General features: G+C 37.8%; 1 protein-coding gene across 3 annotated transcripts in view; it reads left to right on the top strand.

Annotated features, from left to right (window-relative positions):
* LOC113545037 (zinc finger DHHC-type palmitoyltransferase 14) overlaps window positions 1-15665 on the top strand; it is a 56600-nt gene that overhangs the window by 12671 nt on the left and 28264 nt on the right. For all 3 annotated transcript variants that reach the window (XM_053237594.1, XM_053237593.1, XM_034307771.2), the window contains exons 3-5: window positions 3359-3519; window positions 13491-13649; window positions 15134-15271. In XM_053237594.1, the coding sequence (XP_053093569.1) occupies window positions 3359-3519; window positions 13491-13649; window positions 15134-15271 (458 nt within the window). The remainder of the gene's footprint in view (window positions 1-3358; window positions 3520-13490; window positions 13650-15133; window positions 15272-15665) is intronic.

Here is a 15665-nt window from a genome sequence, read left to right as displayed (position 1 = left end):
AAAACAACTTGTCTACTGTGGACAAAAAAACCTAATTTGCATTTCCTGAAAGAAATACACAGTGCTCGAAAAGAGCTGAAAGAAAGTAGAAATGAAAGAAAGGTTAAGAGAAAGTTGGTGCTGTTGTATTCCAGGTGGTTGCTAGGGTGTTGCTAGGTGATTTCTGTGGTATCCCAGGTGGTTACTAGGGTGTTGATAGGTTGTTACTATGGTATTCCAGTGGTTGCTAGTGTATTGCTAGATAGCTTCTATGGTGTTTTCATTTGAGGCTAGGGTGTTACCATGGTATTCCAAGTGGTCAGGGGGCATTTATTTTTGATTTTGACAGAATTTGGCATTTAGGGGCATTTAGCAGTGAGAAGGTATTTGTTTTTGTGTTTCTGGCATTAACAGTGAGGGGTGTATTTGTTTTTAGGTTTGGGGAATTTACCAGTTTGGGGGTATTTATCTTTAGGTTTGGGGTGTTTAGCAGTGAGGGGAGTGTTTGTTTTTGTGAGCTCATGTATGCAGAAGAGGGCAGTTTGAGAGCTCATGTATGCAGAAGAGGGCAGTTTGTGAGCTCATGTATGCAGAAGAGGGCAGTTTGAGAGCACATGTATGCAGAAGACGGCAGTTTGAGAGCTCATGTATGCAGAAGAGGGCAGTTTGAGAGCTCATGTATGCAGAAGAGGGCAGTTTGTGAGCTCATGTATGCAGAAGAGGGCAGTTTGAGAGCTCATGTATGCAGAAGACGGCAGTTTGAGAGCTCATGTATGCAGAAGACGGCAGTTTGAGAGCTCATGTATGCAGAAGAGGGCAGTTTGAGAGCTCATGTATGCAGAAGAGGGCAGATAGCTCTTTCCTCCAAGTGTGTTATGCAGCCCTATGACGCAGCATGGTTCAAAATTGAAGCATGTTCTAGCCTTCACTCTTCCTGATTGTTAGCTGTTGTATGATAGGGCAGAGCTGACTGGTGGGTGGGAATTGGCCAAGAATAAATTATGGAAAACATGGGAAGAAAAACTGCTAATTAACATCCACGAAGAGCCCTGATGTATTGAATTAATGTGACAATCTGCATATGATGTTATAAAGCTTGAAGTATTTGTTCCCTTGACAAAAATTCTTTGACGGTTGGTGATGTCTGGTCAGCATTTTGTTTTTCATTGTTTTAAATATGAGGGGATAGCATGAGGTATTAGTTGAAAGTGACACAGGAAGAGCTGAAAGCCCAGAGATACTAAACAAAAAAAAAAAAAACATTTACTTTTTGTTTGTTCTATTAGACAGATGGCCAGTTCTACAGTTTTAGGTTCAGGTGCCAAAATTTCTAGCACTTTGTGCAGTAAAAGTCTATGCGCTGGCTTCTCTGGGTGTTTTGCCACAATGTTTTTAACTCGTGTTTGTCTCTGGTGGAAAATTCGGTGATGGTTTTATTCCATTCACCAGAAAGACTAAACAGCTGCTTTGAAAGCTATTAGGCTGCTTGGATTAATGACGCAGGACGCGAGAAAGATCATCATCCAAACTAATGTGATTAGAGTCATGTGCACCTAACAGTGCAGGAGTAATAGGATTAAGCTGGAACTCTCGGTTAGATTAGATAATGGTGTTAAATGGGGAGTAAGCAGAGTAAAATAGATTTGATATTTCCTCCACTGGTGGTGAGCAGGTAGAAATAATATACAGGGGAAAAAAAAGTTCAAATATCATTAATGTTACGATTGAGCAAAGACAACCTTGTGTTTTGTGTTTTTGTTGTGAGTCTACAGAACAAAATGGTGTTTGAAATATCTTCTGTATGTGTCAGTGGATGTGATTGGCTAAAATTTCTCCCAGTTACTTTATTGCTGGACAAGATTAAGACAGGGCTGTCTTAGCGACAAGAAGTTTATTAGCCCGCTAACTAAAGAATGAAACACCATGGGGTGTGCACTTATAGGAAAATAATCAACAACAAGGTAGTGTGATGTTAATTATTTTCCTCTAAGAGCGCATCCCAAAGTTTTTATTCCTCTTACACCACATCAGTTTGTCAACAATTAAAGAAAGACACGTCATATTTTGAGTTTATAGTTGCCTTTTATTTTGACAAACATCCACAAAGCTAGAGAGTTGCTGTTGTAGCTTACTTTATAGCAGCTATACACAATCGTTCCCTCACCCGTCTCTCTATTTCACTCTTCAAAATAAGACCAAGAATGCTTTTCATATGGTATCAACAAACTATAAGTGACAACATCCTCTTTCCTGAAGAATCTCCCGTCGGGAAAACTTAGTGACTGTTACAGATTTACTTGACACCATAGACTCCTTCCATAAATGTTACATAAACATCCGCAAGCTTCACCATATAAACACTTAAACACTTTTCTTAGTTAAATTACAGCACTTTTTTAAATCAGTTTATTATTAGTCTTATAGATTGTGTGGAACATCTGCCATACAAGTCCCTGTAAATTAGCTGTTACTATAGAAACAATGAATTAATACATGCAAAGTTTTGCAAATGCAAAACTTTTTTTTTTTTTTTTCCAACTAACCAGAAACGTCAACCAAATTCCAGGCCAAATACAAATACAGGAACTTATTTGTGTATTGGGTGAATACATTTAAATTTCTTAGATAACGCGCTTGCACAGGCACAAATGTTTCAAAAGTTCAAAAACTACATAATTGTGATTGGACCAACACATATGGTTGGTTTTATTTCTGATGTTAATGTTGTTAATAGACTTCGAAACTCGATTGGAGAATGAAGGGTTTACGTCAGAGAGTGCATTTCCATAAAAATCTGCATAGCAAGACAAACTAGAATTGTTCAACTGTGGTTTTGTTGTTTTTTTTGTTATGTTTTTTTTATTTTTTGAATATCACAAGAGAAAATTGTGTACATTCCTATAGCTACTATGAGGGAGTTTTATCTCAGTACTGAATAAACCTGAAAATTGGAGTGGGCAGTATGACAAAATATCAGGTATCAGGTTATATCAGGTTACTTTAAGATGTTTTTACGATACATAATGTATCACAATATATAGGTTTGATAACACTACGGTAGTGTTGATTGAATACTGATATTTAATGTCTACAAAAATTTATTATTTAACATTGACATGAAGGGGGAAATGCAAAAAAATTTTTTTTTACAATTTTAGAGATAAAAAAACATTTGAATCTTTATTGATATTAGTATAAAACTATTCTAAAAATGTATTGTGAAGTTTTTATTTACAATATCGATATCCTGTTTCCCAGCTCCAGTGGACTCTTTGCTTCTCAGAGCTCATTCTTGGTGGAGTGCTTGTGACTTATAGACTGAGGGGAATAACTCTGCAGCTCTGACGAGTTTTTTTTTAAACTGTTATTTCCTCCGCAGCTGTCCGTTCTTGGCGGCCACGCTGACTCCAGCCATCCCCGTGGTTGGTGGCGTGCTGTTCTTCTTCGTGCTGGGGACGTTACTCAGGACAAGCTTCAGCGACCCCGGCGTCCTGCCCAGAGCCACTCCGGATGAGGCTGCAGACTTGGAGAGACAGATAGGTCTGCCATTATTTTCCCACAATTCTCCTCTGTCCCTATCAGAAAACCTCTAGCAGTGTCTTCTGTCTGTGTAGGATTTTTATTCGATGTGTCAGGTTGGTTGGACGTGAGAGAGGGGTTTGCCTTGTCATCACATTCGTGTCACGTAAAGCCTTGTCAAAATGGTCATTATCAGTCCCCAACATGTGTAATGCAGAGATAACGGAGTTTCCAAAATGCTCTGTCCACACCGTTAGTTCTGACCTAGATAGCTCGGGGTGAGATGAGGTTAATCTTTTGGCTCCTGAGGGACAGAAATATTTATACTCCACGCTCAAAATCACACACTGAGAGGGCCGTCCTGACCTTTACACAGTCAGAGACGCGTGTGCGCGTGTGTGTGTGCTCACACGTTGCCAGTCAAGCCCTTTAAAATCACCAGGCGAGGAAAAAAGGATTTTAAAGTCCAGTCTCATGCTCGTTACTTTGAACAACTGTATAGCTAGTCAGTGTGGTAAGTAAGGAATAAAATACGACAGGCGTGCTGCTATAGGAAATTAATCAACGACAAGTGGGCTGGCGTGAAGCAGTGTTACTGTTACTACCCCAGAGTTAATTATTTTACAAAAACATCTTGTTCTAAAATTGTTTTATTCCTCTTATACTGCATCCATTTAGCAAATATTACACTTACAGTCTCTTATTTCTCTTGCTTAATAATAATAATAATAATGATAATAATAATAATAATAATAATAATAATAATAATAATGGTGGTGGAATAACACTGGAGACTCTTTCCCTAAATGTTAAATAAACCTTGCAGAAAATGTCAGTATATCAACAATTACATAGATTTTTTGTAAACAGCAGCATTATTTTTTAAAAAACTGTTTATCGTAGATTATGTGGAGCATCTGCTATACCAGTCCCTGTGAATGCGCCGTTACTATAGGAACCATAAGAATGAGAGCATTAATACAAGACTTTGATTTTTTTTTTTTTTTTTTTTTTTTTTTTTTTTTTAAATTATTATTATTTATTTATTTATTTATTTTTTGTTTGGGGTTATCTTGTTTTATTACAGCTGGCAGTATTGTTACAAGATACAAAAATCTTTCCAGTACAGGTCAAGAATGGGGAAAATGTGATCTCTGTGATTTTGACCGTAGTGCCAGATGGACTGGTATTTCAGAAACTGCTGATCTCGTGGGATTTTGACGCAGTCTCTAGAGTTTACTCAGAATGATGCCAAAACCAAAAATATCCAGTTCAAGATTGGAAAACGACCAGGTGACGTTTTTCCCTGTCCAGTTTTTTGTGAGTTGGTTCCCGCTGTAGCCTCAGATTCCTGTTCATGGCTGACAGGAATGGAAGAAGATGTGGTCTTCTGCTGTTGTAGTAGCTCATCCACTTCAAGTTTCTACAGATTGTGCATTCTGAGATGCTTTTCTGCTCACCATGGTAGTAAAGAGTGGTTATTTGAGTTAATGTAGCCTTCTGTCAGCTTGAACAAGTCTGGTCATTCTGACCTCTGACCTCTCTTAACAATACATTTCTGCCCACGGAACTGCTGCTCAGTGGATTTTTCTTTTTTATTTGTTTTTTGCACCATTCTGAATAAAATCTAGCAAATGTGCACTCCAGGAAATCAGCAGTTTCTGAAACACTCAAACCAGCCCATCTGGCACCAACAACCATGAGATCACGTTTTTCCCATCCTGATGGTTGATGTGAACATTAATTGAAGCTCTTGACCTGTATCTGCGGACACATGAGTGACTGATAATTACATGAATGAGCAGGTGTACTGGTGTTCCTGTTAAAGTGGCCAGTGAGTGTCGGTTTGCTAACAAACTCGTTTTTGTGTGTGTGTGTGTGTGTGTGTATATATGTGAACGTCTTGTGCTTTGTATTCCACTTTGGATTGAATTACTGTAAGCCCTTGAGTGAAAGATTGTTCCAGCATGAATCTGGCTGAAACTGAGAGTAGGAAACACATGATCTCCCTGTGGTATTGTGTTCAAACACTGCCATGTGTTAATAGTTTGTGTTCCTAGAATTGCCACAGACAAGACAAAAGCACGGAAATCATTTATAAATAAATGTCTGTCAGCACTGTAAAACCATGGTCATGCCTTAAATTTGTAAGTCTGTTAATCGTCCAGACTTCTGAATAGTGATTTGATAGACAATTCATGATACTAAACAGGTTTTGTAACCCATTATTTAAACCTGTGGTTATGTTATTTTATCATAGACATTCATTCTGTCTTGATTATCTTTTTTTGTGTATGTGTATAATATAATGCGGATAAGTTCAGCTAGTGACAGTGGACATAAATTCATTAGCTAACCCACTAGACAATTAGAAGCTTCAGTTTCATGTTTTGGTCACCCGTAAAATTTTATTGAATAAGGTAAAAAAAAAAAAAAAAAAGCGCTAGCTAACATTATGTAATAAATGGTGAGTTAGTTAGCTAGTTAGGTGCATTAATACAGACTAAGGCATGTAAACGAGTATATATTTGTGTAGAACATTGTGTTTGCTCTCTCGGCAAAAAGTCATTGGTCAGCGTTTTGGATATGAGATGTGATGCGCTGTCCTCAAATCACATAAAAGATATATGAATCTGAGTAACGTCTTTATTTTCTCTTGGTATGTTTAACTGTGACGACTGCATGTAGTAAGCAGGAGATTTTTATGATTTGTGCTTTGTGCTGAACATCATATTATTTTTTGCTTAGTTTTGTCAGTCTTTACACATATGTTAATGTTTGTGATACTGAATAGATCCTCTGTCATCTGTGGACACTGATAAATTAAATAAAAATGGATTGCGAGATGTGTGCAGTGCAGCAGGCGTGGGATTTGTAATGACTAGCGCACGCTATAGTTACAGCATTGAAAGTGCGTCAAGCCACAATGAAACGTGTTAAGTTTAAACATAGCTATGTACCAAATCAAAAAAATGTGTTTTGCAAGACTATGGCGTCTTGCCCAAGTCTACAAGGACTATGTTTTTTTCTTTTTCTGCTTGTCCACCAAGCATACAGAAAAAAGAAAAACCTGATAACCAGAACATGAATCTGCTTGTCCTGAGTGCTCAGGCTTCTGATTTGTCCTCTGCTGCATTAAATGAGTTCAGGGGCAGATAATTTTACATGATGCCTACATTCCAAATCTCACAAAACAGCATGTTTTTTTTTTTTTTTTTTGGTGTGTGCTGGTGGGGGGGGGGGAAACCCTTTGTGAAGTGAGAGTGTGCTAATCTGTTGCTTTGAAACCTCTTGATCCCTGCACTTTGGAGCTCTGGATAATTTCATCAGTTAGACTTGGCATAGTGTTTTGTGTCGATATGTAAATAGTGGCTAAAAGAGAAGAGAAGCCACTTAGCAACATGCCTAGCTTACTCTGGCTCTGATTCAAGTACACCTACTAAAATACTGACACATCTTATCTTCTGCCTGTGTTCGAGACAGGATTAGTGATGGTCTAACTGCTCGAATCTCCTAGTGTACACTTATGTTCAGTTTGTGATGATCTCACCAGGGCCTTAGCGTACAATGTGTGCAGTTTGTGAAACAGGAAGATAATACGGTCATTCTTAAGATTTAGTAATGTTGATGGTTTTCACACATCAATGAAATATTGAATGAAACATAACAGGGCATGATGTTGCAGGAAAATAATCAATGACAGGGTGGTGTCGTGTGGCATGAGATGAAGAGAAATTACTTTTACTACCTCAAAGTTGATTATATTCCTATAACAGCACATTGTGAAGTGTTTTATTCTTATAACAGCAATTTGCCCAGCAATTACTTTCATTTGCCACAACAATTTGCCAATGATTTTCTAAGAAACATTGTACTTTTAATCAGTCTGAGATTGCATTTATTGTTGTCTAAGAAACAGTTAATTCCTGTTATAGCAGCTATGAACAGCTTTAGTTAAAATGTCAAAGAACTGTTACTTGGAATCCACAAAGCCCTCTATCTTGAATATTGTCCTGCTGACACTGGAGACTCCTTCCAAAAATGTAAAATACACATCTCCTCAATGAAAACGTTGCCATATTAAAACAATTAAATATCAGCGAAACATCCGCCATACAAGTCCCTGTGCAGGTTGTTGCTAAAGAAACAGTAACATTAAAAGCAGTCCGTTAATATTAACCTGTGATTTGCCTTGCAGCTGGAACTACTTCCAGAGATGCTGCTATAGAAAATTAATCAACACCTTCTGACCAATCAGAATCGAGAATTTGGCAGTGCTGTGGTGATATATTCTTAAACATTACCAATGTTAGAATGGAATATACTTAGTGTTGCTAAAACAAACAAGTGTTAGCTAATAACATGATGGGAAAATTGTCGTAACATGCTTGGCATTAAGAAGAAAAAAGCTGGTTTGGTTGGTTCACGACAGGTTTAAAAATTAAGCCAGTAGATTGACAGGAAATTTGTCATTATTGATCTGACGATGAATTTCAGGCAAATTGTAGTCACAGATTTCTAATTCTGATGTTTCTAAACTGTGGTTCATTTGTTTTCTGGCAGTTCTTTCTGCACATTTTTTTTTTCTTTTTCTATTTGAGTAGAGTGAACTGAATAGAGGTCTGACTGACTGTACAGGAAGTGAAGTGCAGCAGATGGAGGAAGAAAGCGAAAGGAAATACAGTCTTCTGTGGGTCCAATCCACTGACTCAGAGAAAGCATTTCCTCTGTGGCTGCCCTGCTTACCAGTTTCCTTAGCCTTGTTTACATTCTTCTTCCCCCTGAAATAACTAAAATCTGCTCTCTGTGCCGTCTGCTTGCACATGGTTCCTCTGTCTGTCTTTTTTTTTTTTTTTTTTTTTTTTTTTTAAAACCTGACTAAGCCTTTACTGTTTATCGAAGTGGGTTTAAAAAAAAAAAATGTACTCAATTGTCATACCTGGCATCAGGGGTGAACAAATCATAGTCATTAGCTAGCCCACTGGGCAAGTGAAAGCTCCAATGTGCGGTCTACTCCCATGATTTGTTTACCTTGAAACCTGACTAGGATGAATAAGGGAAAGAAACAAGTGTATGATCATTATCCTCTTCCAACAGGGTTTCTAATGTGGTGCATGGTGTTTGTGCACTCAACAAAATGTCCTATATACTGTGTTCTGTCCTTGCAAGTGTCAAAGTCTGGCTAGCGTCTTTGTTTTCTATCAACTTGTTTATGACCTAACTTATAATTACAACATAAGTTATAACTTTTTTTTTTTTTTTTTTTTTTTTTTTTAAATAACAGCCTGTACATGAAACTGGCTTGTCCTGGGCGCCTGGGCTACTGATTTGTCCACTGCTGTGGTATAATGGTGGCTGGAATGGAGACATGTGCAACCTCTTATAGTAGCATCCTGCTGAAGATGATGAAGATATGCTGCAATCGACGTAGCTCTCAAGTGAGAAGGTGGAACAATGGAATTATGTTATTTTCAACCTTCATACAATCGAGCTACAAAGTGGGGGGGGGGGGGGGGGGGGGGGGGGGGGGGGGGGGGGGACACCCATAAGTACTATAAGAATTACAATTTACCTTCACTGGAACTGTGGGGCCCAAACCTGTTCCAGCATGACAATGCCCCTGTGCACAAAGCGAGCTCCATGAAGACATGGTTTGCCAAGTCTGGAGTGGAAGAACTCGAGTGTCCTTCACAGACCCCTGACCTCAACTCCACTGAACACCTGGAATGGGATGTTCAGAATGCACTTAGGGTGTAATGGTCAGGTGTGCACAAACATTTGGCCATAGTGTGTATTTACCTCCTCAAACAGAGAATTGTATCGTTAGTGTTGAGAAGTGTTACTTTGTTTAGCATTTATGTGTATCATGAGCGGCCATGTTGATTTGACGTCGCTTGCTGAACTCGGGGTTGAGGATTCCGCTCCGAGTCGCTGAGTAGGAATTCCAAGTTAAGGGGGCGCTTTCTTTATACTAGTCCGAGGTCGGAAATTCCGAGTTATGTCCTTTAGTTTTTTGATTAGTAATGTGTTGAAAGGAAACATCTCGTTGTGAAACTTAAAATAAGAAATCCAAAACAAAAGGCAGGATTTGTACTGTTGCCGAAGTTGTATAAACTTGTTTTGCTTTGTTTTGAAACTATCTTGAATATTATATGAGGAGACAATCTACTTTCCCACCAGAGAGCTATAATTAAATAATTATCAGTTCTTCATTGCATTGCAGTTCTTCAGTGGTAGCCTGGGCTGTCCTGAGTGGCTTAGCTATTGATTTGTCCATCACTGATCAAGCGTCATACAACTTTATGTTGGCCAAATATGGAAGCATGTCGTATACTTTTTTACAAAGGCAGAATCATATATTCTTGCAGTAATTTGTAAACCCGTGATAAAGGTTATGCGGTTTTTATTATACGGAAGTGTAATATTGGGATATGGATGCAGGCGTAAATGATGTAAAACAGGTAAATGATGTGGTCGGTGGAAAAACCAACCCAAAGCACTGTAAGCTCAACCACATTTTAAAGAAGCATTGACTGACTCTGCCTTGAGATCTGCTCTGAATGAGCTTTTGTTTGAATCAAGGTAATGATATTCAATTTTGCTCTAGGCTTAATATCTTGTGTTAATCAGTAATTAATGAACGCAGCCTTTATTTCTTCTCGCTTTGCCTTTCGTGGGAACTTGTGTTATTCATTCACCTCCTACACAGTCTATTGCTTTGGGTTGGGCTTCTGACAGCAGAAATACAAAGAAAGCGAGAAAGAGAGTGAGAAAGAGATCGTTTGTGCCGTACAGATAAAGAGAACAGAATGTGCATTGATCGTGACAGACCAGTAAGAGTACAAATATATTGAATTTTCACCGTAATCTGTTTCACACCTACGAGCTCCACCTGCTGCCCCTACGCTTTTGCTCTGTCTTACTCTAACTATCTAACTTTCACACATGCCTGTGCTGGAGAGCTTATAATATCACCCTCTCACTCTTTCACAGCATCATTAATGCCTATATCATATGTAATCTTATAGCTGAACAGTTTGGTTAATGGAGGGGATGAAAGCACATAATAAACTGTACAGATGCTGCTGGTTATTATACTGTCAGATTTTAGTGCTGGTCATAATGTTATATGAAGGACTTCTATACAGAATATACAGTGAAATATATTATATATCTATGAATATGCAGTTCATTGTGATGCATTTTTTATTTTATTATAAGTTCTACTAGCTCCAGCATTCAATTTACAAACTAAGAGCAATGATAAATGCTTTATGGTTTAGAGGACAAGATCACCCAGGGAAATATCATCCCACGATACCTGAAGACTTTATACTATTCACAATATGAGTCATGTAGGGGTGTAACGATGCAGCATATCATCTGGCATCGTTAATTCCGAGGCTCTCGTGTATCAAACAATACATTCAACAGACATAATAAAGTATGCTGTTTGTCATAAAAATATTGCTTGTATTATGAGGCTAAAGAAAATACCTCAGCGATTGGGAACTCGGTAGAAGAGAACACAGGGTTGAAAAACACATTAGCATGGGGAAATAAAAAGCCCTGTGATTCAGACAAGCCCCCTTGAGAGTCATAGCAGCAAAAGCTTGGCCAGAGACACATTCAGGCAAGACAATTTTTTTGCTTTATTGAAAATGTATCCTATTGAGACACCACTGTATCGTATCCTATTGAATTTGAAGTTTTTATCGGTACACCCTTAGTATCATGATATATAGGTTTGCCAACAAGACAGTTGCATTACTGTGAACAAAACTGAATTCAGTGAATTTTTTTTTTTTTTTTTTTTTTTTTTTTTTTTTTTTTTTTTTTTTTAAACATCCTAACAAATGGTTCTAAACAGCATACCCGCGTTATCTCAGAACAGTGTATGTGTGTGTGTGTAATACATTATTTTTATTTATAATATATATATATATATAAATAAAAATAATGTATGTGTGTGTGTGTGTATATGTATATATGTATTACACACACAGACACACACATTGATTCTCATTTTTAGATTTAGATTTTTTAGATCTTAGATTTATCTTACGGCAATAGTAGTAAAAAATGTGACTGGATTGTTCAGTATACCAGTTGTAATTCTTCTTAAGGGATTACACAGAATGCATGAGACCAAGCAAAAACCTGTACAATGTGGTAAAACGGAACATGAATGAGTAATCAGATTCATGTGAAGAGGTGTTAAAGAGACAGAAATATTTTCAAAATCTATTCATATTGACAGGAAAAGCTAATGGCTGTAATGGCTAATCCATCCTGGTTAGATTACATAATTAAGATATCGTGTAAACAATGTTCATAAACAATGCGGTAAGCAAAGATATTCATCCAATCAGAAATGTACAGCCCTGGACCTGTTACGTTGAGACTGGCTTGAGAGTAGTTTTTGCTCGCTTGCAGCATGTGTGGAGGAGGAAATGTCTATTAGTTGGTGTCTATCACAAGCAATGCAAAAGGTGATATATAAGCAGTTTTCTCATATTCAAAAAGAAAGAGGATTTTAAGGACAATATAAATGAGATATTCAGTTTGGTTTTCTTATTTGTTCACTATGATTATGAAAAATGTTTAAACACTATATAGTCCATGTACAATTGAAAAGACATCACATTGTACTATAATATATGCTGTTACTGTATTAATTTTAAACTATACCATGATATAAACATATATAACCCCCTCCAAAAGTATTGGAACAGCAAGGCCAATACTTTTGTTTTTGATATACACTGAAGAATTGGGTTTGAGATCAAAAGATGAATAAGAGACGATAGATCAGAATTTCAGCTTTCTTTGTGGGATATTTACATCTAGACGTGTTAAACAACTTGGAACATGGCACCTTTGGTGGCAGACCACCTAATAGTTAGGTGAGCAAAAGTATTGGAACAATCTTAAAATAAATAACACTTATATTTTTTTATATAACTGCATCAAGCTGGCGACCCACTGGCATCACCAAAGGGTTGCGTTCTTTCCTTTGTGTTGCTTTTCCAGGCTTGTACTGCACCTTCTTTCAGCACTATGTGGAGCTTGATTCTTTCTTTCATTTGCATAATGCACAAGAAATGGTTTCATCCAAATAATGCATACAAACGCATGAATATGTAAAGGATTATGAACATTTTTCTCAAAATCTGCATTTGTACACCCACAAAATCTGCATTTCCACAGCTCCTAAAATAATATGATGCAAAACAAATGTTTAAAGCACAAGATGACGCTGCTTTTAAAACACTTTTTCCTATCACATGTAACGTGGTGTCTGTCTTAAAGTTACAGAGCTGTAGTTGGAGGTGATGAGTAATGAGGCTCCATTAAGTCTATATTTATCTTAAGGCATACAGTATTGATGTCCAGTGCATTATGTAAATCCTCTTAATATAGAGACATTCATGCTGTTTTATGAATTGTGCTCAAAGGATTTAATGGCTAGTGAATGTACACAGATTAACGTAAACTTAGGATCTGTATTAGATATCCTGGAACTAAATTTGGCTTACACATACAGCTGACTCAAACATACACACGACAAACATGGAAACATCATATATTACCCACTCCATTACATGAATACTCCATAACTCCCTGTTTGTTTTCTTGTTTGAAACCAGTCTATGGTAATGCAGAGAGCTCTTTGAATGGCAAACTTTGAGATTCTGAAGTTTCTGGCCAGAAAAGTGTACAAAAGATATCAGACGCCCCGTGATCTGTGGGAGGAGCATCTAAGACAAAGACTAGGCCATAGAAAACTTTATAAATGTACCACTGGAATGATCCTTTTCAGTAGGATAGAACCATTCCCTGGTGTATGGTCATCTATCTTTTTATTGGCCGATTAATATGATTCTTTCCTACAGCCTGACATTTCATCCTCTTGCCTCCTTGTGTCTTCAAGCAAAGCCTGAATATTTTCTAGATGCTCTAACACTACAAATCTTCTCTCGTCCTAACAGATGTTGCCAATGGTTCCAGTACTACAGGATACCGGCCTCCGCCACGGACAAAAGAGATTACTGTAAAGGGACAGACGGTGAAGCTGAAGTACTGTTTTACTTGTAAGATCTTCAGACCACCGCGTGCATCGCACTGCAGCCTTTGTGATAACTGCGTGGGTGAGTCGCTATTTTGGTGGACTTGCTGTGTAATGTTGAGCAATGCATGGCATAGACAGCAGAATCTATTTATAATTGCACAGATTTGAACTATCAGTATGAGGCAGCATACTGAATTGTTTGCCTTTTACAAATGCATTCTCTCTTTCCATTTAATTTCTTTTTGAGAAGGTGGAATTTGTTAATTTCTTGTTGGCTTGTTCCTTTTCCCAGTTTCCTTTTCAGGTCTTTCAGTCTTTTGATTCCTTTAATGTTGTTTTTGACAATAAATAATGATAAGTCTGATAGTGTTGGTAGCATCAACACCAAGCCCAAGGGCACAGTCGTTCTTGGCCGCGCTTGGTCTTTCTACTATATTCTACTATCCAGGCACTAAATTAAAGAGCAGATCCAGCGAGCTTTTTCCTGTTGTCACGCCCACGTATCCAAACACCATCTGTATCGCTGGCGCTGCACAGCGTGATGTAATCACTGGACGGCTCAACTAGTGAATAACACTTCAGGTTATTTATTTGCTGGAAGATAGAAATGAGCATGTCTTTTACTTTTCATGGACTGATTACAACTTTATAAAGCCTCAACAAAACTTAATGCCAGCAAGTTTTTGGTTGTTATCGTTATAACCTAGGCTGTGTTGTCTCTCTTGCGTCTTACTTTAGTTTACATGCAATACAACTGAGCACTGTGAAGAAGTTAAAAACGTTAAAACATTGGAGTGTTATAACCGATGCAGCTTAATAAACTCACCTTTTAAACACGATTCATGGAAAGAGGCTTTGCACACACTAAGATATATATATCTTATATATATATATATATATATATATTTTTTTTTTTTGTGAGAGTATATTGGTCGTTTGGTGAACTTCGGTTGATGTTAAACGATGTTAAAGGAGTCTTACTCGAAACTCGAGCTCTGCGTGCCATAGTCATTAAAACAAAGTAAACTCTGAAAGTGGGAAAAAAAAAATTAAAATGGCTTCAAATGCAGTGTTTTTGCAACAAGACAAAAGCAAATGCATCAGTTGCCTTTGTAGTTTTTCAGAACTACAGTACAACTCTGGTTTCTCATTTATAGCCTGACGCTAAACCTCCCACAACTGCCTGACCTCTAAAACTATATACTTACAAGGCCTGATTTTCAGTTCTTGCACTATTGTCGGAATAACGAGTGTGTTATAATGAGACAATACAATTTAAAATCATGTTTTAGTTCCTTTTTTGCTGGATATGCTCATTAAAAGTCACAAGGACAAACTCTCCAGTCCACGCCCCTTATTCCCCTCATCCACTTCTCTTCTCGCTAATGGACTTTGTTTTTCAATTCGACCCTGATTTGCATGCTGCCCTTCTTGCTCATTAGAGTGACAAACGTTTAATCAATGTACTTTGTAGCTACACTAAATGTGGCAGCAGTGGATTAAGTTTAACTCTCTTTGCCTGTTATTGAATATTAAATAGATTCTCTCTTGATCTCTGTGCAGAGCGGTTCGATCATCACTGCCCCTGGGTGGGGAACTGCGTCGGAAAGAGGAACTACCGCTTCTTCTACATGTTCATCCTGTCACTGTCTTTCCTCACAGTCTTCATCTTCGCCTTCGTCATCACACACATAATCATGAGTAAGTGATTGTGGCTGTTTTTAGCCCTGAGACCTGCTTCTCCCTGCTGTTGTGCTTGTTTAGTCAAAGGCCAGAGTGGGGTGAGGCTGTAATGAACAAAGACAGAGGTCGTGTGTATGTAAGAACAGCTAGAAATGTTCTGGTCTTTTTTTAGAGATCAGGAGAGAAAGCATGAGCTGTGAATGACGAATGGTTTGTACAAGAAGCCTATTTATTATCAAATTTGATTTAATTAAATTAAGGCTGAGCACAGTGTGACTATGAATGTTTAAAAAATATATATGGAGTCAGACACCAGGCTAAGAAAGGAATAAAACACGACAGAGCATGCTGCTGTAGGAAAATAATCAACTATGGGGCGGGGTCATGTGGCCATGAAGTTGATTTACATCCA

The sequence above is a fragment of the Pangasianodon hypophthalmus genome, chromosome 10, assembly GCF_027358585.1.
Source record: "Pangasianodon hypophthalmus isolate fPanHyp1 chromosome 10, fPanHyp1.pri, whole genome shotgun sequence".
Lineage (NCBI taxonomy): Eukaryota > Metazoa > Chordata > Actinopteri > Siluriformes > Pangasiidae > Pangasianodon > Pangasianodon hypophthalmus.
The sequence above is the reverse complement of the archived record's forward strand: the minus strand, read 5'-3'. Positions and strand labels throughout refer to the sequence as shown.